The 25,176-nt window shown below is 36.3% G+C and overlaps 1 protein-coding gene and 1 pseudogene across 11 annotated transcripts in view; both read left to right on the top strand.

The window, feature by feature from the left end:
- Window positions 1-25,176, top strand: part of EVI5 (ecotropic viral integration site 5) — a 191,844-nt gene that overhangs the window by 149,846 nt on the left and 16,822 nt on the right. For 8 of the 11 annotated variants that reach the window (XM_036352437.1, XM_036352435.1, XM_036352438.1 and 5 more), the window contains one exon: window positions 12,326-12,421. The exons of 1 other annotated variant lie outside the window; for it this stretch is intronic. In XM_036352437.1, the coding sequence (XP_036208330.1) occupies window positions 12,326-12,421 (96 nt within the window). Of the gene's footprint in view, window positions 1-3,797; window positions 3,824-12,325; window positions 12,422-25,176 lie in introns of all 11 variants that reach the window. 2 more of the 11 variants (XM_036352443.1, XM_036352444.1) reach the window with 1 other exon arrangement.
- LOC118678062 lies at window positions 15,911-16,016 on the top strand (annotated as a pseudogene).

Here is a 25,176-nt window from a genome sequence, read left to right as displayed (position 1 = left end):
ATAGAGTTCTCTACCTGTGAGCACTGTGTCAGTGAGCAAGATGAACCTTAATGAGTGGCTATTTGATGCTTTTTTTTTTAAATCCTCACCTGAGGAAACTTTTCTTACATTAATTTTTAGAGCGTGGAAGGGAGGGAGGGGGTGAGCGAGAGACACATTGATTGGTTGCCTCCTGCATGCATCTAGACCGGGGCCAGGCCGGGGATTGAACCTGCAATCCAGGTATGTGTGTTTTTTTTTAATTAAATCTTTATTGTTCAGATTATTACATTTGTTCCTCTTTTTTCCCCCCATAACTCCCCTCCTCCCAGTTCCCGCCCCACCCTCCGCCCTCACTCCCCACCCACTGTCCTCATCCATAAGTGCACGATTTTTGTCCAGTCTCTTCCCGCATCTCCCACACCCCTTTCCCCTCCAAGAATAGTCAGTCCATTCCCTTTCTATGTCCCTGATTCTATTATGATTACCAGATTATTTATTCACTTGATTCTTAGATTCACTTGTTGATAGATGCATGTTTGTTGTTCATAATTTGTATCTTTACCTTTTTCTTCTTCTTCCTCTTCTTAAAGGATACCTTTCAGCATTTCATATAATCCTGGTTTGGTGGTGATGAACTCCTTTAGCTTTTCCTTATCTGTGAAGCTCTTTATCTGACCTTCAATTCTGAATGATAGCTTTGCTGGATAAAGTAATCTTGGTTGTAGGTTCTTGGTATTCATCACTTTGAATATTTCTTGCCATTCCCTTCTGGCCTGCAAAGTTTCTGTTGAGAAATCAGCTGACAGTCGTATGGGTACTCCCTTGTAGGTAACTGAGTTTCTTTCTCTTGCTGCTTTTAAGATTCTCTCTTTGTCTTTTGCTCTTGGCATTTTAATTATGATGTGTCTTGGTGTGGTCCTCTTTGGATTCCTTTTGTTTGGGGTTCTCTGTGCTTCCTGGACTTGTAAGTCTATTTCTTTCACCAGGTAGGGGAAGTTTTCTGTCATTATTTCTTCAAATAGGTTTTCAATATCTTGCTCTCTCTCATCTTCTGGCACCCCTATAATTCTGATGTTGGTACGTTTGAAGCTGTCCCAGAGGCTCCTTACACTATCTTCGGATTCTTTTTTCATTTTGCTTTTCCAGTTGGGTGTTTTTTGCTTCTTCGCATTTCGAATCTTTGACTTGATTCTTGCGCTCCTCTGGTCTGCTGTTGGGTGTCTGTATAATATTCTTTATTTCAGTCAGTGTATGCTTAATTTCTAGTTGGTTCTTTATCACAACATCGAGGGTCTCATTAGATTTCTTGAGGATCTCACTACATTTATCGGCGGCTTCTAGACAGTTCTTGAGAGACCTTAAAAGTGTGGTTTTGAGCTCTATATCTTCCATTTCTCACATTTGCGTCCTGTTTCTTTGTCTCTGCATTTTTTTATCTTTGCTTGGTGCACCCCCTAGTGGTCTTTGTGCGCAGTCTTGTTGTAGTTAAGCCTTGATTGTTGTCGGCAATACCAGGGTTGATTTGACCTCCAGGCTAACTGGCTATGAGAGTCCGCTGTGTCTGCAGTGGGAGAGCTTCTGTGCTGGATCTCTAGGGTGGTGCTAATCTAGCGTTTGCCTGAGGCTATCCGGCAAATGGCTCTGCACAGGGCTTGGGCGGAGCAAGCAGTTATGGCTGCTCTCAGTTCCGTCCCTAGGGGCTCTGCCTCACAGAGTCCCAGCAACCGCTGCAAACCTCGGAGAGAAAGCTGCCTTCAAGTTCCGACCGAAGCCAGGCAGTCCCGCTTCTCCCGTTTGAGTCTGGGTCCCTAGAGACTCGCCCCGGATCTGGAGCTCATAGTCTGAAACTCCCTCCCGATTGAAAACAACAACCGCGCCCTCCGCTGCCAGCCCGCTCCATGTGCACTCCGCACCTTAGTATTTCACTTCAGCACTGCGCCTCCTCTGAGTCTAGGTATGATATTCTCTTTCCTCCTAGTTGTAGAATTTCCACTCCGCCAGCCTTCCTGTGGTTCTGGATGGTGTCTGTTCCATCTTTTAGTTGTTTTTTGAAGTGGTTGTTCAAGGCAGCAATCTCCGGCGTTAACCTATGCCGCCATCTTGGTTTCTCCCAGGTATGTGTCTTGATTGGATTGGGAATTGAACCCGAGACCCTTCTGTCCGCGGGCTCTAACCACTGGGAAAAACTGGCCAGAGTTGATGCTTTCTTTTTTAAGTCCTCTCTTAGTGATTTCTTTGTGACTAACCCTATACTTTTCCCGGAATTTAAAGTCATCCACCTACTTTTTAGAATACTTTTGTGAAGAGACCAATGACAGGTTTATTTTAAAGTGATGTCAAACATGGAGAGAGTTCTTTGAACCTCACAGTTAAACCTATAGGGTAGTCTCTTAATAAAAGGCAAAAATGTCTTGGTCTACACTTACTCCCTTGATCCAACCACCCATTAAATATATATTATATTCGTTTTACCTCACTGCCTACTTGGTTTGAAAAAGGGAATAAAAACAGTGTTTTACTTGGAGTTTTGTTGGAATGGTAAAAATTTCTATTTTAACGTGTATAATACACAATTTTTAGACGTGGACTCTTTAAAAATATTAACAATATCATTAAAAAAGGCAGAGGGACTATTATAGGTTAAAAGAGGCTAAAGAGATACAATAACCAAATGTAACTGTGAACCTTGGTTCTATTCTGGACAGTAATAAACATTTTGCACACTTTTAGGGAAATTTGAATAGGAACTACATGTTCAATGAATATACCATGGAATTAGTATTAATTTAGGTGTTATAATGGCATTTGGTTATGGAAAACATTTCCTTATTCTTAGGAGATACATACTGAAACATATAGTAGTGGCATGTCTTATCTGCAGTTTACATTCAAGTGGTTCAGAAGATATACACAGATGGAAAAAATGAAGACAAATGTGGCAAAATAGTAACTGGTGAATATAGTTGGAGGGCATATAGGTATTGTTACACTATTAGATCTGTGAATTTGAAAAATTTGAAAGCGAAAAGGCTAGAGAAAAAATTTGTAAGATGTAAATAATATACAATATTAACTGTTTAAATTACCTTAATCAGTTACTAACTGTTTAAATTATCTTAAAAACCCAAAAACTTCTAAGCAAATTATCTGGTAGTAGAGAGTATTAAAAAACCAATGGCTTGTAACAATGGCTTTTAAAATCTGCTGTCTTCCTGTGTAAGGAAGTGTCCTTCCTGTGGCAAGATAGGATAAGTTATTGCCAACATTAAAAACGTAGATAAAGAAACAAATAAACAAGAATCGATCTCTAGGCATTCCTATTACAATATCTCTTTTAAAATGAGCTGACTAAATTTGTGGGTTTAAACAAACCTGGCCCCTGCCTCTTCTTCTCTCCACTCCACAATATTTTTTAAGAGCATACATTACTAAACCCCACTTTCCTCCCAAACAGTTGTTTAAAGCAATTTAACAACGTATTCATCTCAGTTTTGGTGCAATATATCATGTAAAAACATGCTGCTTAGAGGTATTGAGAAAACGTTGCACATTTTTTCTTCCATCTTCTAGTTTGAGGAACCACCACATGTAATTATTCAACTTTTTAAGCACGTGTTGGAGTACAGGAGATGTAGTTGAAGAGATCTCTGAATAAAATGTCCACTTTTCTACTGTGATTGTTTACACACTGCACAAATACCTAGTCATTTTTTTCCTGCTGACTACAGTATTTGTTGATTTTTTAATCAACTGTAACAATATGTGGCACATCCTGGGCTCATTCCATTTCTACCTCATCCTTTTTCTGATTACAGCTCCCTTGGTTGCAGGGGAAAAGCAGGTGAGTGTATATGCCTAAAGTCATTGCTGCACAGTGGAGGTGGTGGAACACTGGAACCACTACTCTGAGTAAAACATTCCTCTCCACACATTTATGTGTTATATTAAAGAACATGGCTTTTTTATTATACCCACCTGTTACCTAATAAAAAGTTTAGGGAATTGGACTTCAAATTCCCCTTATTTATTGCCATATCTCCTCATAGAAATTGATGTTCTTAAGTTTTTATAGAATCATTTTGCTGGTCTCCAAATATTTGGTTTCTCTTCATTCTTTAGAACCGTTATCTTAGTTTTCAGTAATAGGGGTCATATGTGTGGAATTTTCTCAGATCCTAACCATTTTATTTAGTTCCTCATCATATATTACTAGATTTTAAAATAATATTTCTGTTTGAGAGGTAGGTTAACCAAGAAAGGGATTTGAGTTCAAAATTGAACCAACCTCTATAGACAGGGAACTGACCAGCTGAAAGTAGCATAGATATAATATGAAGTGAAACTGATAGCAGAATTGAAAAGAAATTAATTTAAGAACCCTTGACAGTTTTCCTCTATTTTTGTTTTTGAATTATTCTTTCTGGAAATGTAGAGACTATTTGTAAATAAGGTTATGAGTCTTGGTCATTTACCACATTTACCATTGTGGTGGTAGTTGAAAGAAATATTTCTCTTTTTTATATGAAAAATTATACTAAGTAATTTTTATAACAAGTGTAAAGTCATAAAATGTTTGAGATCCTTAGGAAATAGGATTAAAAGTAATTTATAATTGGCACTTAAATAGAATTTTGAGTTTGTGTTAAAAAACATAGTTGATAATTAATTTTCAAAGGTGCTTCAAAACAGGACATTTCAAGTTTAGGTCTACACACTGGCTACATCATAATCACCACTATAGTGTGGCTTTCAAAGTGTACTGATTTCAAGCCCCAATCCCAGATATTTAGGATTCAGGTCAGCATGGGTTCTTTTTTTTTTTTAATTTTTTTATATGTATTTTATTGAGTTTTTACAGAGAGGAAGGGAGAGAGATAGAGAGTTAGAAACATCGATGAGAGAGAAACATCGATCAGCTGTCTCCTGCACATCTCCTACTGGGGATGTGCCCTCAACCCAGGTACATGCCCTTGACCGGAATCGAACCTGGGACCTTTCAGTCCGCAGGCCGACACTCTATCCACTGAGCCAAACCGGTTTCGGCAGCATGGGTTCTTTTAATCTGTATGTTTACAAAACTCCCAAAGTAATTTTTCTTCATAGTCAACCATGGGAACTACTGCCTTAGGTCTTTTAGATTATATTATTTATATTTTTGTATTCATTTACTTAGCCATATTTTATTTTAAACTATTAAGTTTTTTTGCAGTTAGCAGAAAACCCAATTCTGAATTTATTTGTGGCTATTAATAATAAAAGGGATTTATTGGCTCATGAACCTAAAAAGTTCAAAAGTAGGATGTGCTTCAGGAAGTTTGATGTGGGCTCCAACTTGTTGCAGCATGATTCTCATGACTCTGCCCTTGTCATTTTTCTCCTCAGGGTTTTTTTTTCCTTATTGTGTTAAAATGGCCAACAAGTACCCACATATCATAGTGTCCAGAATAAGAAACTGTGCCCCAAAATTTCCTGCAAAAGATTTTGAAAACCACACTATTTGTACAGTCCCTGATTCAACCCCTGTCCAACATAGGTGTGATTACCCTGCTTGTTTTAAACCCTATTAATCAGGTTACAAATGGGGTTAAGGATGGGGATGATTCTAATCTTAATACCATTACATAATGACGGAGAGATAAGGAATCTTGAGGAAACAACCACAAAATCTACTACAAAATATTCTGGAGATGAAATTATAACTCAGATCTCTCTAAAATTATGTTCTGTTTTAATAAGATACTAATTTATGTGATTTAATCATACTGCTTTTTAGTTTCTTAAATTTCCAGTAAATGTGAAGAAAGTAGTATCTATTCCTAGAGCAAAAGGTAAATTTTAAATGAAGAGTCACTAACCTTTGGGAGATAAGTATCTTTTTCCATATATAAATGAGGTACAGTGTGGACCAAGGGCTCACTCTTTAGCAGGCAGTAGGGAGAGACAATTAATTATTTTTTTATTGATGGCTTCTTCCTCCCAGTATCTTAAATGAAAATTTTCAAACGTACAGAAGTTGAAAGAATTGGACTATGAACACCATAAACTCACCCGCCTCCATTCTGAAATTAATATTTTGATATATTTTATCTATTCTTTATCAGAAACTCACCTATCCACCATTCTAGCTACTTTATTTTTGGATGCATTTCAGAGTAAACTTGTTATACTTTACCCTTAGTCACTTAAACATGCATATTACTAACTAGAATTATGGATGACCTTTTAATTAATAAGAGGCGTATGTACAAAGTTCTATGGTTTAAGGCCTCAATATGAATTAGATTATCATAGATATTATGTTGGTAATTGCTAAAATATTCAAAGATAGTTCCAAGAGTGAAATGTACATTTAAACCTTTTTCAAATGTTACTTTATGCCCTCTTAATATAAAGTTTCTTTTATTGTGTGCCAAAAGGTTATATATTTAAAGTCTGTTCAGTGAAATTACAGAATACCAAAATTGTTGATGTGTTTGAGCTCTTTAAGTTTATTACTTACCTAATTAGTTTTGCTTAGGAAACTGGTTAACCGGCAATCTATTGTTGTTATCAGCTAGACAAAAAAACTCAAGAAAATGTAGGTTCCTGGTAAATTTATTAGCGTAGTTGACATTTTCCCACCTGCTTATCAGAAAGAACCATGTGGACATTGCTTGAAAATAGAAAGCTTAAAAATACTTGCAAAAATCTTAAATATTAGGTTATTGAATGAACTGTCTCACAAGTGAAATTAAATTGATACCCCTTCTTAAAATATAATATTTACTTAGATTTTGGGAGGGTATTGTAAATATATAGCTATTCAGTTTTTACATTTAAAGAGGATTCTTAAATGACTTTGAATTAATATATTTAAAAGAGAGCCCATTTATAGAACACAAAAATCCCAGACTTATAGATAAAAGGTTATTTATACATTTTAATTTATTAAATAGCATTTAAAATATCTCTCACTTTTCACTTCTGTTTTCTAAGTAGCAGCTATATTTCCTTTAAGCAGACTGTCGAATCAGAATATCCCATGCAGAGCTTTCTAACTCGTGTGTCTGTCACACATGTGCTGCTGATATGTGACAAGTGTGCTGGGATGGTGATTGTCTTGTCCTCGGGTCACCCTTCCTCTTTCCTCAGTTTAGTAGTGTGCCTTACAAATTGTTGTTTGTGGGGTGTGTGTGTGTGTGTATGTGTCCAGAGAAACTGGTTTAATGGACATCATAGTCTGACTTGTTGTCTGTAAAAGTTTTGCTGAAGGAGAACCAAGATGGTGGCATAGGTAAACGCCTGTACTTGCTGCTTCTCACAACCACATCAAAATTACAACTAAAAGGCAGAACAACTATCATCCAGAACCACGGGAAAGCTGGCTGAGTGGAAGTTCCACAACTAGAGAGGTGAAGAAAGCGCATCGAGACTGATAGGAGGTGCAGAGGCGCAGAAAGTTCTGGCACCCGGGTGTGCTGCTTTTTTAATTGGGAGGGAGATACAAGCTCCAGCTTGCTCTGAACTCCAATTCTGGGCGAGACTCTGGGAGACCCAGACACATACGGGAGAAACTGTACTATCTGGCATCGGGACAGGAACACAAGGGCGGCTTCTTTCAGAGGTGCTTGCAGCAATCATTGTTCCTGCTTGGGGACACTGGGACACAGGGACCTCTCTGGTGCAGGGATGATTGGCAGCCATTGCTGTTTGCTCCGCCCTGGTGATTCCCTGAGACCCTACCCCACCCAGTTTACAACCCACCCAAGCTGTGCGCAGCAGCTTTTGCATATGAATGGCAGGTCCTTTCTCAGCCTAAAACCTGTTAAACAGTCAGCAGCCTGCCTTGCTACACAGCTGGGCCTCTGGGCACTTCCAAACCCGATACAGAGAGGAGGAATCTGCAGATCTCTCTGTAGCTCCTGCTAGGCAGCCCTAGGCTGTGGCTGACTTTGCACCTCCTTGGAGATCCAAGAACCAGTGTACCCAGTGTTCAGTGTGAGACCATACTGGATTACAACTCTTCACATCCATAAGCGACACACTCAAGGGCAGACTCAGTGAGCATCAAAGCCCCACTGAAGCAAGTCCTGCCCCATAAGGGTGTTTCCAGCACAGGAGTTCTTCCATTGTAGACATAGCTGGTCCTCACAGCTAATTGGGCCGGAGGTCAATTACTCCCAGTGATACCAACAGCAACCAAGGCTCAACTACAACAAGACTGTGCACACAGCCCACAAAGGGATGCACCAAGAGTGTCCACCTCAGGTGACTGGGGAGGCTGAGCCATTGGGCTCTATAGGACACCTACCACACAAGGCCACTCTATCTACTCAGGAAGACTTAGCAGCTACCCAATACATAGAAACAAACACAGGGAAGCAGCCAAAATGCGGAGACAAAGAAATGTGTCACAAATGAAAGGAATGGAAGAAAGCAAATTACAGGATGTAGAGTTCAAAGCCACAGTTATAAGGTTACTCAAGAATCTTCTAGAAACCTCCGAGGAACTTAGTGAGACCTTCAAGGATCTTAGTGAGAATGCAAAAAAAAAAAAAAAAAAAAAAAATGGATAAGGACCAGTGAGAAATTAAGCATACACTGACTGAAATAAAGAATATTATACAGAGTTCCAACAGCAGACTAGAGGATCCCAAGAATCAAGTCAAAGATTTAAAATACGAGGAAGCAGAAAACACCCAACTGGAGAAGCAAAAAGAAAAAGAATCCAAAAATATGAAGATAGTGTAAGGACCCCCTGGGACAACTTCAAGCGTACCAACATCCGAATTATGGGGATGGCAGAATAAGAGAGCAAGATATTGAAAACCTATTTGAAGCAATAATGACAGAAAACTTGCCCTACCTGGTGAAAGAAATAGACTTACAAGCCCAGGAAGGACAGTAAACCCCAAACAAGAGGGAATCCAAAGAGGACCACACCAAGACACAAAATGCCAAGGGAAAAAGACAAAGAGAGAATATTAAAAACAGCAAGAGAAAGTCAGTCAGTTACCTACAAGGGAGTACCCATACAACTGTCAGCTGATTTCTCAACAGAAACTATGCAGGCCAGAAGGGAGTGGCAAGAAATATTCAGTGATGAATAGCAAGAACCTACAATCAAGATTACCCGGCGAAGCTATCATTTAGAATTGAAGGTCAGATAGAGCTTCACAGACAAGAAAAAGCTAAAGGAATTCATCACCACCAAACCAGTATTATATGAAATGCGGAAGGGTATTCTTTTTTTTTAATGTTTTTTTAAAATATATTTTATTATTGATTTTTTACAGAGAGGAAGGGAGAGGGATAGAGAGAAACATCGATGAGAGAGAAACATCGATCAGGTGCCTCCTGCACACTCCCCCGCTGGGGATGTGCCCGCAACCAAGGTATATGCCCCTGACCGGAATCGAACCTGGGACCCTTCAGTCCGCAGGCCAACGCTCTATCCACTGAGCCAAACCAGTTAGGGCATGAAGGATATTCTTTAAGAAGAGGAAGAAGAAAAAGATAAAGATAAAAAATTATGAACAACAAAGTGACAACAAATACATATCTATCAACAAGTGAATCTAAAAATCAAATGAATAAAAAATCTGATGAACAGAATAAACTGGTGAATGTAACAATCAGGGGCATGGAAATTGAGTGGACTGACAATTCTTGGGGGGAAGGGGTTGTGGAGGGTGTGGGAAGAGATTGGACAAAGTTTACACTTATGGACGAGGACAGTGGGGGGGCCAAGGCATGGGGTGAGATGGGAACTGGGTGGAGGGGAGCCATGGGGGGAAAAAAGGAACATCTATAATAATCTGAACAATAAAGATTAAAAAAAAGTTTTACTGAAGAAACCCAATATTAAGCTTTATAAAGTTATATTTAAATCTAAAAAGAACAATTATATACAATAGGAGTTAAACATATAAAGTTTTTCTCTTTTGAAATTCTTCCTTTTTCCTTCAATTAATGAAAATTCAAGGACCATCTGGGTTTTTTTTAGTCATAAAATCTAAGAGAACTTCTTTGATTTCCACAAGTATCTTTCAGGAGTCTTTAAGTTAAAAACACTCCCATTTTTATTGTAAAATTTCTTAACTGCCTCATTTTTTATTAAATACTGCCTTTCCTCCAAAGAAATCGAGGTGCTATATAAAAAAGTTTAGCTAAACCCTACTAAGACTACCTTTGGAGGAAACAGCTCTTTGGCATCACTTGATCACTTTCTGTAAAAACAAATTTAATGGTTTCTATCTTAACAAACTTTTTTTTTTTGCAGGAAAGAATTGGTATTAATTATTGTTACTGGTCATTTTTCATCCTTTAAACTTGAAGTATTTCTGTATTCTTGAACTTTTTTCTTACAACGTTAGAGCTTACCTTGGGCTTTGTCATTTTATTTGCCCTGAAATTTCTATTGTATCCCACATTATATTACTGCTATGGGATGTCCAAAATCCTCAAGAACTTTGCCTTCATTGAGGACCAGATTTAAAGGTACCTTTCTCCAAGTCTGACCCCAAACCACAAATAGCTAGCCTTTCCATTTCGTCCTGAAGGATTTCTTTCTAGAAGTGGGTTACATTTCTATTTAATCAGTCATTTCAAGGGAATTAATATGATGTGATTCTAAAGTTAAAAATCATCAAAAAGTATAGCTGAACATATATATCTAAGTGAGTAATTCTCACCAAATTAGTCGCCTTTGGAAGTGTATCTACTTACTCAGTTGCTACTGCCATTTCTCATGCTACATATAATACTTGGAAAAAACATTTTATAAAAATAATGTGTTTTTTTTTAAATTTTACATCACTGAATAGTTTCCCTCCATATGTTATTTTTCTCTTTTCTACATTCTTCTCACTTCACTCACTCACTATCTATGCCCTTTTACTTGACATCATCCTTTCCCACTTTGGGGTTCACAGGACTAAGGTGGAGTAAGTCTATAGCTAAGGAAAATGTTAGGATAAGATAATCATGAAACAGACTGAATTTGGGAGGTGAGTTAAATCACTACATACAAGGATGCTTTTAGGAGTTAGGGCTTAATTCCTTTGGGGAAACTCAATGGAGAAGGTCTGATAAGTCCTCAAGATATTTTAGCTATTATGGTTGCAGGTGATAGAAACCCATACACATACTGGTTCAAATAATAAAGGGACTTTATTGGTTCATTAAATGAAAAAACAGGTTGCCCAGGCTAGTATGGCTCAATTGGGTGGGCATCCTCCCATGCACCGAAAGGTTGCCGGTTTCATTCCTGGTCAGGGCGTATGCCTGGTAGCGGGCTGAATCCCTGGTAGAGGTTGTGCTGATCCATGTTTTCTCTCTCTTCCCCTCTCCCTCTCTCTCTGAAAATCAATAAAAATCTTTTTAAAAAGAAAAGAAAAATCAGGTAGGAAAGGCTTCTGAAATAATTTAATTAGGAACCAATCTGCTTGATTTCTTAGCTCTTCTGTTGGTTCTACCCTTCTCTGGCCGACAAACTAATACTTTAACTAAAGTTTCAAAATATGTGTGTGTTTTCTTTAAGGCTTATGGCTAAAATTCATAGGCATCTTTCATATATATATAAGAAGCCTAGCATAAGTATTTGGGATATAGTAATTGTTAAATTAGATCTGTGCTTAGGTGATTTATATGTGATATTCATGTGTTTAAATATATAAGAAAAGTTTTAGAGCCTATAGCAACTTTAGTTGTGTTTTACAGCTATACAAATATTAGCTAAATCAAACTGCTTCAGCAGGCCATATCCAATAAAAGGTTTTTAATGCAGGTTGACAAAAAAGAACAAAGAGCAATAAGGGGAGGGGCTATAGCAGCGATTTCTAGGACTCCCAGCACACATTCCTGAGCTAATTGAATAGAAGAGAGTGAGAGCTGTCTTCCCCTTTTAAGAGTGGTTTGAAGAACCTTTTTTTCATCCCCTTCTCTGCTGCCCAAGCAAAAGCAGATTCCCAGTGTAGCTGTAGGAGGCTCACTCTCTTCTCAGCTAAGCACTGAATCTCTTAATAGGGAGAAAATCATTAGCACTCAAAATAACTAGATAAATGGCTTTGAAATTCTAGGATAATTTTTTTCACTACTAGACCCAATTAACTATTGATTTGTAAGAGTCTCTCAAAGGTACATTTTGTAAATTGTATTTATTGTAAACAGTTCCATTAAGCATTATTTGGAAATACTCAGTAAAGTATACTATGAATTGTTTTTCATAGATAGTTTGAGAACAGATTTGTTTAGAATTTAGCCACTTAAAAGTGTATGCCGTTATGCTGTCCTATATTTTCAAGTATTTGAGTACATGCTGTGAAAATTCCTTTGTTTTTCCTTTGATGTTTTCACAAAACAGAAAGAAGAAGGAAAGCTTCAGGGACAGCTTAACAAGTCTGATTCTAACCAGTATATTAGGGAACTGAAAGATCAGATAGCAGAGCTGAATCATGAGGTAAGTGATAAATTTTGATCTTCACATATTTCTTTCTTCCTTCCTCTGTATTGTAACAACACTTTATTACTGGTTATGACTGACTCTTTCATGAGAAGTGTTTTCTGTAAATTCTTTTTTTTAATTTTGTTTTATTGCTTAAAGTATTACAAAGAGTATTACATGTGTCTCCTTTTTTTTTTGTAAATTCTTGATTATAATTATATTTTAGAAGATTGTCTTCTTTTAACAAGATTTTTTTCTGTTCCAATATTGAAGATTTATTTTTCTTAAACCTATTTAATGATGCTCTAAAATAGTCAATATTTGCATGAAAAATATTTTATTTTTTATTGTGATCTAAAAACCCTTGATAGTTTGTCTCAAGTGTCAAAGTGACGGCAATTAAACTAAAAATTTTTATATATACCAATTGATTTGTGGTATTTACCGTTGTAGATAGAGGGAAGTCATTTTACTCTTCTCTACTTTTTCCCTGCATGATGGTATTACTGAGATTGCAAAAAAGGATACTTGCCTAATTTCAGTTAACAGATTTCTTAGTAGCTGAATACTTTTAAACTGGCACTACCTTGAATCTGTGAGATTCAACTCATGAAATTCAGATAATTTTGCCTAGTGTATTAAGTAATTTAAATTATTTAAACTAATGTGTTTTGATAGAGGAATACTTTCTGTTACTGTGGCTCTAGGTCAATTTCCTTGTCCTCTATTTTTCTAATGATAAATATCTTTAAGACATTAATGGAAAAGCATGTTTCTCATCCAGTCTTGAATTATTTGTACAATAATGTTTATTCACAGTGATGAGAAATGTAATGGGTAACATAAGCCTCTTCATTAAGGGGGGAAAAAAACACTCAGTAAGTTAATTTAAACCTCAAAGGAAAAAGTTTGGACATTACTCTTTCCTGGTGTTACACTCTTCAGTTAAAGTCTGAGTGTTTTGAGTAATACCTCCTGGAGGTAGTCAATCTAAGTACATTCTGAATGAAGAAACAAAACATTAACAAAAATTTTTAATCTTAGATGTGGTTTAATTTGTCCTAAAATTTTGGGCATCATTCCTGTGACTCTTGATTTTCAGCCATGATAACATATGAGGTGTTTAGGATTCTGCATTATTTTTCCTTTTTGTGTACATTTTTTATGATCACTTCTGATCCACTAACCTAGTATGAAAAAACAAGTTACAAATAAGCATGGTCTAGAAATCCTTATTCTTTTGAAAACCCAAGCATTATTCCTTGTGTTCAAAAGGTTTTCTCAAGGAAATTAATAATTAAAGTAAAGCACTCTCCTATTTATAATTTTGACTTCTAGTGATAAGGAAGTTTTCATGTTGCTGAATTAAGAAAATTGTATGTGGATTGACTTTATTTCTAAGACTATCCTAAAAATCAATCTGCAAATATTAAATTTTCCTGTCATGTACCTTGACTAAAAATAATGATATTCTCCTCGTCAGGACCGGTAGAAAATAGTTTAGAGGAGGTTTAGCTTTACCATTGGTTTTTCATGTGTGCCCTGTGAAAGCAGTCTTTTATTTTATACAAGCTTGCAAAGAAAACTAATCAACAGTATAATTTTCTACTGTTAAAAAAAAAAAAAGCTAGATTGTGCAAATTAAAGCTAAAACAGTTTATGATGAGATGTTAATTATGGGATTCAGAGTAGGCCAAAGGCCTGAGTTTAAACAGGCCCCAGTCAGAAAACATGGTAGAGAAGAGAGTGAGTATAGTAAAGCTGGGGGCCACAGGAGCTTGGAGGGAGGGTGAGCTCAAAATACAGAGGTTGGGAGTTTAGAGGAGTCCAGATTCAATTAAGAATTAATGTCACTGCCCTAGCTGGTTGGATAGAACGTCGGCCCTAGGACAGAAGGGCCCTGGGTTTGATTCCGCTCAAGGGCACGTAAATCAGTTCCAGGTTTTTTGTGTGTGTGTTTTTTTTTACAATTTTTTAAAAAATATTTATTTTACAATAAAATTATATTTTAAAAACTAACATTAGTCAAAACAGAAGGATTTATAAGAATTAGCAAGAATATTAATATTCACATTTTGTCAAATTTTGTTTTTCATATACAGTCACTTTGGTAGCCCATCTGCCCCATTAGTATTCCAGTGTTAAAGGTTAGCATAAATTACTAATGATCACACCTTCCTATTTCTTTTTTTTGTTTTTGTTTTTGTTTTTTAATTTAATTTTTTTTATTATTATTATTAGTTAAGGTATTACAAATGTGTCCTCATCCCCCCCATTAACCCCCAACCTCCCCCCCACACACACACTCATGCTCCCATCCCCCTGTTGTCCATGTCCATTGGTTTGGCTTATATACATGTATACAAGTCCTTTGGTTGATCTCTTCCCCTTACCCCCGCCCTCCCCTACTTTCCTTCTGGGGATTGATAGCCTGATCGCTGTCTCTCAGTCTTTGGGTCTGTCCCTTTTCATCAGTCTATGTTGTTCTCTATAATCCACAAATGAGTGAGATCATGTGGTATTTATCTTTGTCTGACTGGCTTATTTCACTTAGCATAATGCTCTCCAGTTCCATCCATACTGTTGCAAAAGGCAAGAGTTCCCTTTTTTTTTTTTTTACCGCAGCGTAGTATTCCATTGTGTATATGTACCACAGTTTTCTAATCCACTCATCTGCTGATGGGCACTTAGGCTGTTTCCAAATCTTAGCTATGGTGAATTGTGCTGCTATGAACATAGGGGTGCATATATCCTTTCTGATTGGCGTTTCTGGTTTCTTGGGATATATTCCTAGTAGTGGGATCACTGGGTCAAATGGGAGTTCCATTTTTAGTCTTCTGAGGTAGCTCCATACTATTCTCCACAGTGGCTGCACCAGTCTGCATTCCAGGTTTGACCCTCGGCCCTAGTCTGGGGGCGAGTGCAGGAGGCAACCAATCGATTCGTCTCTCTCACATTGATGTTTCAATCTCTCTCTCTCTCTCTCTCTCTCTCTCTCTCTCTAAAAAATCAATAAAATATATTTAAAAATAAATAAATTAAGCAATAATAAAAAACCCTTTATTTTTAAGATAATGTAATCTAGAAAAATATTTAATATTAAAGCTAGTTTAAGTTTGGTTTGAATAGACATGTCTTTTAAATTTATTAACTGTATATTATAAACTTTATTAAATTTATTTAACTTTATATTATATGTATATAATATATGTGTGTTTGTGTGTGTATGTGTGTGGGGGGAGGATATATATATGTATGTATGTGTGTGTGTGTGTGTGTGTGTGTGTGTGTATATATATATATATATATATATATATATATATATATAGTTAAACATAGTTTCCAAAAATAGTTTGGTAACTCAAAAGTTTAGAGTTTTACTAAGTTAAGTGAGATAAAATTATTAAATATCAAAATTAAATTTGCCTACTTTTAGCTTCTTATTATTAAAAGATAAATTTGGATCTGTTAATGGATATGTCTTGTACTTTATTTAAAAAATGAATGCATAAATAAGTGGAATACCTCCATAACATGCTACATAAAAGGAGTTCTCAGGGCTGCCAACCTTACAGTAGAGGTTGAGTAGTAGTATATTTCTCCTACATAGAAGAAAAAAAAAATAAGTGGAACAATAAATCGATGTTTCTCTCTTTCCCTCTCTCCCTACCTCTCTCTAAAAGCAACAAAATCAATAAATAAAAATTTAAAAATATTTGTAAAATGTCTTCTAATTGTACTGATGCCTGCTGATCATTGAATTTTAGTTTTAGAATTATTTGAGAAAATTTTCAATATATGGAGTTATAAGTTTTCATGTATGTTTGTACAGTAAAAAATGCTCAGTTTTTCTGTGTGGCAGGTTCTTAATTAAAGAAATTATCCCCTTACATTTATTCTTTCTCTAGTTAGAGAAATGTAAAGTGCCATGCAGAAGCTCACACAGGCCTCAGTACAAGCAAAATGTTTTTTCTTTGCTGCCCAAAAAGGTTCCATGTAGATAATGAGAGGTGTTATTTGTACAACTACAAAAATTGCTTTAAGGCCTTTGGATTAAATGTTTAGCACTGTTTTTCAATTTTGTAACCTCCATTTATGGATATAAAGTTCATTTTTAATAACGTATTTAAATGAGTGTTATTACTTCTCTTTCTCTTGTATGTTCCATTTTATGTTGGATAAGAAGTTATTTTATTTGAAGTCAAGATAATTATTGTACAATGTACAATATTTTGTCTGGAATAATATCACTATGTAAAAGACTTAAAGCTGATATTTCAGATTCATCATATATTTTTAAGCTAGACATGTTCTTAAAGTTTATCTAGTTTTTCACTTGATAAATGAGGAAACTGATGGCCCAAAAGTTAAGGGACTTACCCAGAATTACGCAGCTAGTTAGTGGCAGAGACAGAACTATTGCCCAGGCATTCTGGCTTCTGATCTATATCCCACCTCCCTTCAACCATCCTGCCAATCTGCTTACTTCATATGGCAGATTTAGTGGCAGATATAAGTGTTTAATTGAATTAAAATTAATTACTTCTGTCAGATGAGAAACCAATGTTTAGTAACTGGAAATCTGCTCTCACTTAGGATTCTTTACTTTTCTTTCAGCAGCAGGTTCTGGACTTCTTTTCCATCTGAGGATGGGGACTGGTCTGACTTGTTCCCTCAAATTCTGCTTCAGTTTTCAGTGGCTGCTACTAAAATCTTAGCTTTTAGATATTAAATGATTTTCTGAAAATAGAGGCAACTGAGATTTTTTAGCCAAATTAAACATTTCCAGAAACAAAAAAACAGACAAAAATAGTCAACCCAGCCCTGACCAGTGGCTCAGTTGGTTTGGAGTGTCGTCCAATACACCAAAAAGTTCTGGGTTTGATCCCTGATTAGGGAGGGTGCAGGAGACAACTGATCTCTTCCACTCCTATCCCCACCCCATCCCCCTCCCCCGCTCCCCCTACCCTTCTCTTCCCCTCCTTCAACCCCTCCCCCTTTCGCTGTCTAAATCAATAAAATATATCCTCAGGTAAAAAAATAGTCAACCTAATTTCATATATACCTGTTATTTTATTTTTTTTAATTATTTTATTTTATTATTATTTTTTTTTAAATTAAATCTTTATTGTTCAGATTATTACATTTGTTCCTCTTTTTTTTCCCCCCATAACTCCCCTCCTCCCAGTTCCCGCCCCACCCTCCGCCCTCACTCCCCACCCACTGTCCTCATCCATAGGTGCACGATTTTTGTCCAGTCTCTTCCCGAATCTCCCACACCCCTTTCCCCCCCCAGGAATAGTCAGTCCATTCCCTTTCTATGTCCCTGATTCTGTTATAATCACCAGTTCATTCTGTTCATCAGATTATTTATTCACTTGATTCTTAGATTCACTTGTTGATAGATGCATATTTGTTGTTCATAATTTGTATCTTTCATATATACCTGTTATTTTAAAAATACAAGCTTACAAATGGCATAAATTAGCTCAACCATTCAATACATTCTGTTTCAAGAGTTTGTTCTTTAACTGGTGGACAAACTTCTAGCAATTGTTTCTAGATTAAGTTTTTAAATCTCCATAGCTGTATATATTTTCATTCATTCTTCACCTTCAAAAGAATATAAAACATATCACATTCAGAGAAAACCTATAATAATCTCACATAAAATACATTACTTTTATTTAAGATTTTTAGACCACTTTCTAGTTTTATGTCATATTCATAAAAAGAGGGTGTTCTACCCAATTATATGCATCTATGTATCCTAGTTCTGATATAGGTAAAAAAGATTTTTTAATTTCTTAATGAAAATATGTGTTTCTAATGATGGAGATTTAATTAAGGAACTGGAGTTGAATCATGAAAAAATGATACAAAATATAGGAGAGAGTAAGGTGAAATAATAAAAAAAAAAGAAAAATTAAAAATAAAGAACAAAGTGGGGAAAGGAATTAGAACCTAGTAAAGATAAGATACCAAGGAAAGAAGCCTTTTTGAAATATTGACTAAGGTAGTATATGCTTCAAGAAGGTTTGCTAAGGGATTTCTAGGATAAAGTCTGGGTGAGCTGCCAACTTAGAGAATGCAGAATCAATATGAAATAAGGGATTTGGATATGGTCCTCAGAATTAAAGGGCTGAAGAGATCAACCAAAGGATTTGTATGCATACATATAAGCATAACCAATGGACACAGACACCAGGAGGGTGAGGGCATGAGCGGGGGTGGGGGGGTAGGGGGGTGGGGGGGAATGAGGGTACATATCAATAAAGAAAGAATAAAAATAGAATTAGAGGGCTGAATAAATATCCTTAGGAGATAATATCACACTGGCCAAGGAACAGAGCCAATTGGAATTGTAAAGTCAGACTTGGATATTAAGCTGTGTCAGATGGGATTTTTTTCTGATGTTGTGCCAGACACTATTGAAAGTACAATGTACTTCCTAGACTTACTGTCAAGGAACTTACAGTCTAATGGGGAAAAGTGTAAAGTTAATTTGACAAATACTATATAGTTGGTACTGATAGCACTTAGTATTTCAAAAATGGGAGATAACATAACACTTAATTTCATTAATTTTAATCAATGGTTCTTGTACTCTCCTTGATGCTTAGGAACAATCTAAACTGTGAATTCCTTGATGGCAAAGATGGTGTCTTTCAAAAGTCCTCAGTAATGTGAATTCTGATTCATTCTGTTCTCTTGGTGTTCAGATTGTCCTGAATTTGACCAGTGGAAACTCTTTCAAGCTACCACCAGTATCTTTTTTTCTATACCTTCATTAGTCTCTGGACATCTCTGTGTTTTCTGGCACTAGGTGGCAAATTTTTAATAGTATTTTGTATCAAATGAGTATAGCTAAATATTCAATAGTATGGTAGTGAAACATTGCTTATTAGTACTGGTCTATAAATTGCTTAATAAATGGTCCCAACAATTACTCTGTGACAAGTAGATTCGAAACAATAGTCATAAGAAACTACTTCAAGGGGAACTGGATGTCAAATACCACTTGGATTATGAGAAATAAATGCAGATGATGATAAGCATTTGAAAGGGAAATGGAACTAACTATAAAGCCTATAGCAACAATTTTTATGGTTTTATAATTATAGTTCTTAAGCAGATTTAATTCAGTAAGGGTGGAAAAGTTTTTGTTTTGTTTTTTAGCATTCCCGTGACTAGACCATCTAATAGCATACTCTTAGATCTTACTAATAGGATTTGCTTGAAGATCTCATTCAACCTGATATGGGCAACCAAAATAAGCTACAATTTTAAAATCCAGTAAACTTATGTACTCAAGTTTCAAGACTTGAATATTCATATTTAAAACTTATTTATTCAAAAGTTGATTACCCTTCCTCTGCATCTAATTCTTAACTTTCTCCTTTCATTATCATGCCAGTATGAACTTTTAAACACATCCATAGAATGGAAAAGGGGAGGGATAGATATTCATGTAAACTTATCAGGTTCTTAATAGCTGTTCTGGATTTTCATTTGTTGCTTGTGTGTGTGTGTGTGTGTGTGTGTGTGTGTGTTTTAATCAGTTTAGTTTTGTTTCTGGATGTTGTGTCTGTTCTCCATCTTATTACTACAAGTGGTCAAGACACTATCATCTTTATAACAGTGCAGCTTAGAGTCAGGAGACCTGGATTCTAGGCCTAGTTCTGCCACTGATTACCTGTGACCTTGGGATGCCAGTTTCCTTCATATATTCATGAAGTCCATGAACATTTGAACATCTCTTAGCTCCCAGGCATCTTCAGGCCTTAGTTTCTGCATTCCGAAAGTTATACATCCATCCCGGTCCTGTCCTAGATGTATAAAATTAGTACCCAGTTGTTAAGGAATTCGGACTGTTAGTGAGAGCAATGTGGGCAGCGCTGTTGGTAGAATCACATGGCACCATGGCCTAGAAGCATTTCAAAAGTCTCGTGGTGTGCATTGAAGGAGAAGATGGCCAGGGAGAGGAGAGCAGAAGGGTCTTTGGAGAGACGCCATCATATGCAAAGGTTTGGAGGCAGATTAAATGCTCACAAAGGAGACTGAGGGGGAGCAGCTATAAAAAGTAGGTGGGAAATCAGTAGAGAGGGTCATCTCTGAAAGCAAAAAGGAGACTTTCCCTGGTTAGTTTGTTTTTAGTGTGAAAAGAGCATTTGTAGAGATTGATCTGATGGCTGAGGGTAAAGCTTTCTTACACAAGAGCAAATTCATTAAATCAATCTTCCTTGATTATATTTTGAATTATATTCCTTTCAAAGCCTGGATCTAAATTATGCATCTCAGAGCCTGTTTGAATCCTTTCAGTCTAATTTAGATATTCTTTTGCTGTTATTTACCAAGCTACCCAATAGTTAACACTGTTTTTTAGTGCTATATATTTTTCAATATGAGTCCAATTTCTTCAACTATGCCAGGATTTTGAAATATAGTCAATCATTTGAAAAACCTTATTTTTTTGCATCAAGTAATTTCATTTTTAAATGCTAGTTTGTTAAAAAGGAACAGTAACATTTTGTTCAAACTAGGAACATTTGAAAATTTGTTCCACAAATTTACTGTCAATTAAGGAGATTTGATAAAAGATGAACAAACTAGCTCTCTCAGATTTATAAATACTAAAACGTTTACATTGTTGTTGGAAGTCTTCAGTGCAGCAAGTCCTGTGCTTTTCATGGACCATATCTCACAGATGCAGTTGGACGTGAGATAATCAGATTTTTACTCCCCACAAGCTGGACAGCTGAAATGTCATGTCAATAATATGTGTCAGAGACTTAGTGCTCCTTTGCTGCCTGTCTGATTTAAGTTGTTGTGGTCAGTTTGAGGAACCTGTGATATGATAAGATAGCATTCATTAGGTCATGTTGTTTGCAAGTGCCCAATCTTACATCAGCAGCCTGTGAGCACTCAGAAGGAGGAAGAGAGGGATACTGACCTTGTCTGGCTGAGAGCTTATTTTGTGTTCAGTAACAACATGTGACACTTGTGTAGTTTATATAGGAGTATATGTATTTTTTAAATTATTTTTTCATCAGGAGTTAGTTTTAGTTTTTGAAAAAAGTGAATACTACAAATACATTCATCTTCTTATACTTAATACTTCAATCTAAAAATTAAAACTTTTATTACAAATATTTTCTGCCTGTTTAAAATGAAGCTGTAGACAGTAGCCACCATTTCTTTTTCTGCTGAAGAAAAAACTGGATGTTGAAAATTAACATTGTTTGTAAATTGTTTAAATTCAATCAAATCTTATACATTTCTTAAATAGAAAATTATTTCTTTTCAATCTGGCAGTATCTCCACTGGAAACATAGCCACAAAATAACTATATATACACATACCCGCACACATATCTTTATTGACATATAATTCACATACAATACAGTTCCCCTATTCAAAGTGTAAAATTCAGTGGTTTTTACTATATTCACATTTTTATCACTCTAAAAATTAATCCTACTTCCATTAGTATTCACTCCTCATTCCCCCCCTAGGCCCCTTCACTAGCCCTAGGCAACCAATAATCTACTTTCTATCTCTAGAAATGTCCCTGTTTTGGACATTTTACTTAAATATAATTATACGCTATGTCTTCATCTATGATTGGTTTCTTTTACTTAGCATAATGTTTTCAAAGTTCATTCATGTTATAGCATGTATCAGTAATTCATTCCTTTTTATTGCCTAATAATAATCCTTCATAGGGATATACGACATTTTATTTATCCATGCCTCAGTTGATGAACTTTTGAGTTTTTTCCACTTTTTGGCTATTATGAATAATGCTGCTGTGAGCATTTGTGTACAGGTTTCTTTGTAAAACGTTTTCATTTGTCTTGAATATATTTTTAGTGGAATTGTTGGGTCATATGGTAAATCTGTGTTTAACCATTTGAGGAACTGCCAGTTCTTTTCTCAAGCAGCTGTATCATTTTACCTTCCTACCAGCTCTATATGAAGGTTCCAATTTCTCTATATCTTTGCCAGTATCTTTTAAAAACATCTTCATTGTCACCCTCGCTGTTTTGGCTCAGTGGATAGTGTCGGCCTGCAGACTGAAGGATCCCGGGTTCAATTCTGGTCAAGGGCACATGCCCACCTTACGGGCTCCATCCCCAGTAGGGAATGTGCAGGAGGCAGCCGATCAATGATTCTCTCTCATCATTGATGTTTCTGTCTCTTCCTCTCGAAATCAATAAATATATTTTTAAAAAATCTTTATTGTTGAGAGGATTACAGAGGTCACCCATTTCCCCCCATTGTGCCTCTCCACCCAGTTTCCACCACACCCCAGGCCTTCATCACACTATTGACTGTGTCCATGGGTTATGCATATATGCATGTATATTCTTTGGTTAATCTCTTCTTGCTCCCTCTTCCCCCTTCACTCTGAGATCCATCAGTCTGTTCCATGCTTCTATGCCTGTGGACCTATTTTGCTCATCAGTTTATTTTGTTCTTTAGATTCCACACCTGAGTGAGATCATGTGATCTTTCTCAGACTGGCTTATTTCGCTTAGCATGATACTCTCCAGGTCCCTCCATGCTGTCCCAAAGAGTAAGAGATCCTTCTTTTTTACTGCTGCATAGTATTCCATTGTGTAAATGTACCACAGCTTTTTTATCCACTCATCTACTGATGGGCACTTGGGCTATTTCCAGATCTTAGCTATTATAAATTATGCTACTATGAATATAGGGGTGCATATATTCTTTCTGATTGTGTTTCAGGTTTCTTAGGCTATATTACTAGAAGTGGGATCACTGGGTTAAACAGCAGTTCCATATCTAATTTTTTGAAGAAACTCCATACTGTTTTCCATAATGGCTGCACTCGCCAGCAGCATACTAGGGTTCCGTTTCTCTATATCCTCACCAGCACTTGTTTGTTGATTTATTCATGGCAGGTGTGATTGTGGTTTTAAGTTTCTCTCTTTTTTATTAGTATTATAGCCATTCTAGTAAGTGTGAATGTCACCTCATCTAGGTTCTGATTTTTATTCTGATAGCTAATGATATTGGTCATCTTTTCATATGCTTATTGGCCATTTATATTTTAGGGAAATATTTATTCAAATCCTTTGTCCATGTCATATTGAGATATTTCTTTTAAATTAGGTTGTAAGAGCTCTTTGTATATTTTAAATTCAAGTTCTTTATCTGGTACATGATTCAAAATTTGGTTAAGTGATTGGCTGGACTGATAAAACCTATGATTTAGCTTTAGAGAGGAATAATTCCTTTTAAATAATTTCAGATTTCAAAAAAAGAAGTATTTCCTTTTCATGAGGATGTGTTTGTTTTTTTAAAAAAATTTAAATTCTTTATTGTTTAAAATATTACATAAATCTCCTTTTTCCCCCATTGACCTCTCCCCGGCCACCCCCACCCCCCAGCACATGCTTTTACCCTCCACCCGCCCCCCCCCCCAGCCCCCATCTGTGTACATTGGTTTTGCTCATATGCATGTATACAAGTCCTTTGGTTGACCTCTTACCCCCTCACCCCCTGCTTTCCTTCATAGGTTAGACAGTCTGTTCGATGCTTCTACTAGTATGACTCTGGTTCTATTTTGGTTCCTCAGTTTATGTTGTTCCTTATATTCCACAAATGAGTGAGATCATGTGATATTTATCTTTCTCTGACTGGCTTATTTCGCTTAGCATAATGCTCTCCATTTCCATCCATGCTGTTGCAAATGGTAAGAATTCCTTCTTTTTTACAGCAGTGTAGTATTCCATTGTGTAGGTGTACCACAGTTTTTTAATCCACTCATCTGCTGATGGGCACTTAGGCTGTTTCCAAATCTTAGCTATTGTAAATTGTGCTGCTATGAACATAGGGATGCATATATCCAAACACCTGATTGGTATTTCTGTTTTCTTGGGATATATTCCTGGAAGTGGGATTACTGGGTCAAATGGAAGTTCCATTTTTAATTTTTTGAGGAAACACCATTACTGTTTTCCACAGTGGCTGCACCAGTCTGCATTCCCACCAGCAGTGCACGAGGGTTCCTTTTTCTCCACCTCCTCACCAACACTTGTCGTTTGTCGATTTGTTGATGATAGCCATTCTGATAGGTGTGAGATGGTACCTCATTGTTGTTTTGATTTGTATCTCTTGGATGATAAGTGACTTTGAGCATGTTTTCATATGTCTCTTGGCTTTCTGAATATCCTCTTTCGGAAAGTGTCTATTTAGATCCTTTGCCCATTTTTTGATTGGATTGTTTATCTTCCTTTTGTTAAGTTGTATGAGTTCCCTGTAAATTTTGGAGATTAAACCCTTATCGGAGATAAAATTGGCAAAATAAACAAATGGGTCTACATCAAAATAAAAAGCTTTTGCACAGCGAAAGAAACCACCAACAAAACAACAAGAAAGCCCACTTCGTGAGGATGTTTTGCTAAAGGTTTGAATTTTTTCAGTGTTCAGCTAAAGGTTAAATCAAATGAAATGTACGTGGTACTTTGATGTAGTTTTAAAAGTTCAGAGTGAAACAAGTGTGAAGTGATTTATTTCCTGTAATTGGTCATAGATTTACATAGAACCTCATATATTCCTAACCTCATCAACCATTGACATTAGACTACCGTCTAAATAATGTTAATGGTTTCAATTTTATCAAGATATGTCAGCTGCCAGGAAGAGGACAATGGCAGTTTCGTTTTGTTTGACCCAGTATACTGGGTAAATCTAAGTGTGCACTAAAAAAAGATGAAGAGTTCTTTGTAAATGACTTTTGT

This window comes from Myotis myotis, unplaced genomic scaffold (genome assembly GCF_014108235.1).
Source record: "Myotis myotis isolate mMyoMyo1 unplaced genomic scaffold, mMyoMyo1.p scaffold_m19_p_2, whole genome shotgun sequence".
NCBI lineage: Eukaryota > Metazoa > Chordata > Mammalia > Chiroptera > Vespertilionidae > Myotis > Myotis myotis.
Note: the sequence above shows the minus strand (reverse complement) of the source record. Positions and strands in the feature narration are given on the sequence as shown.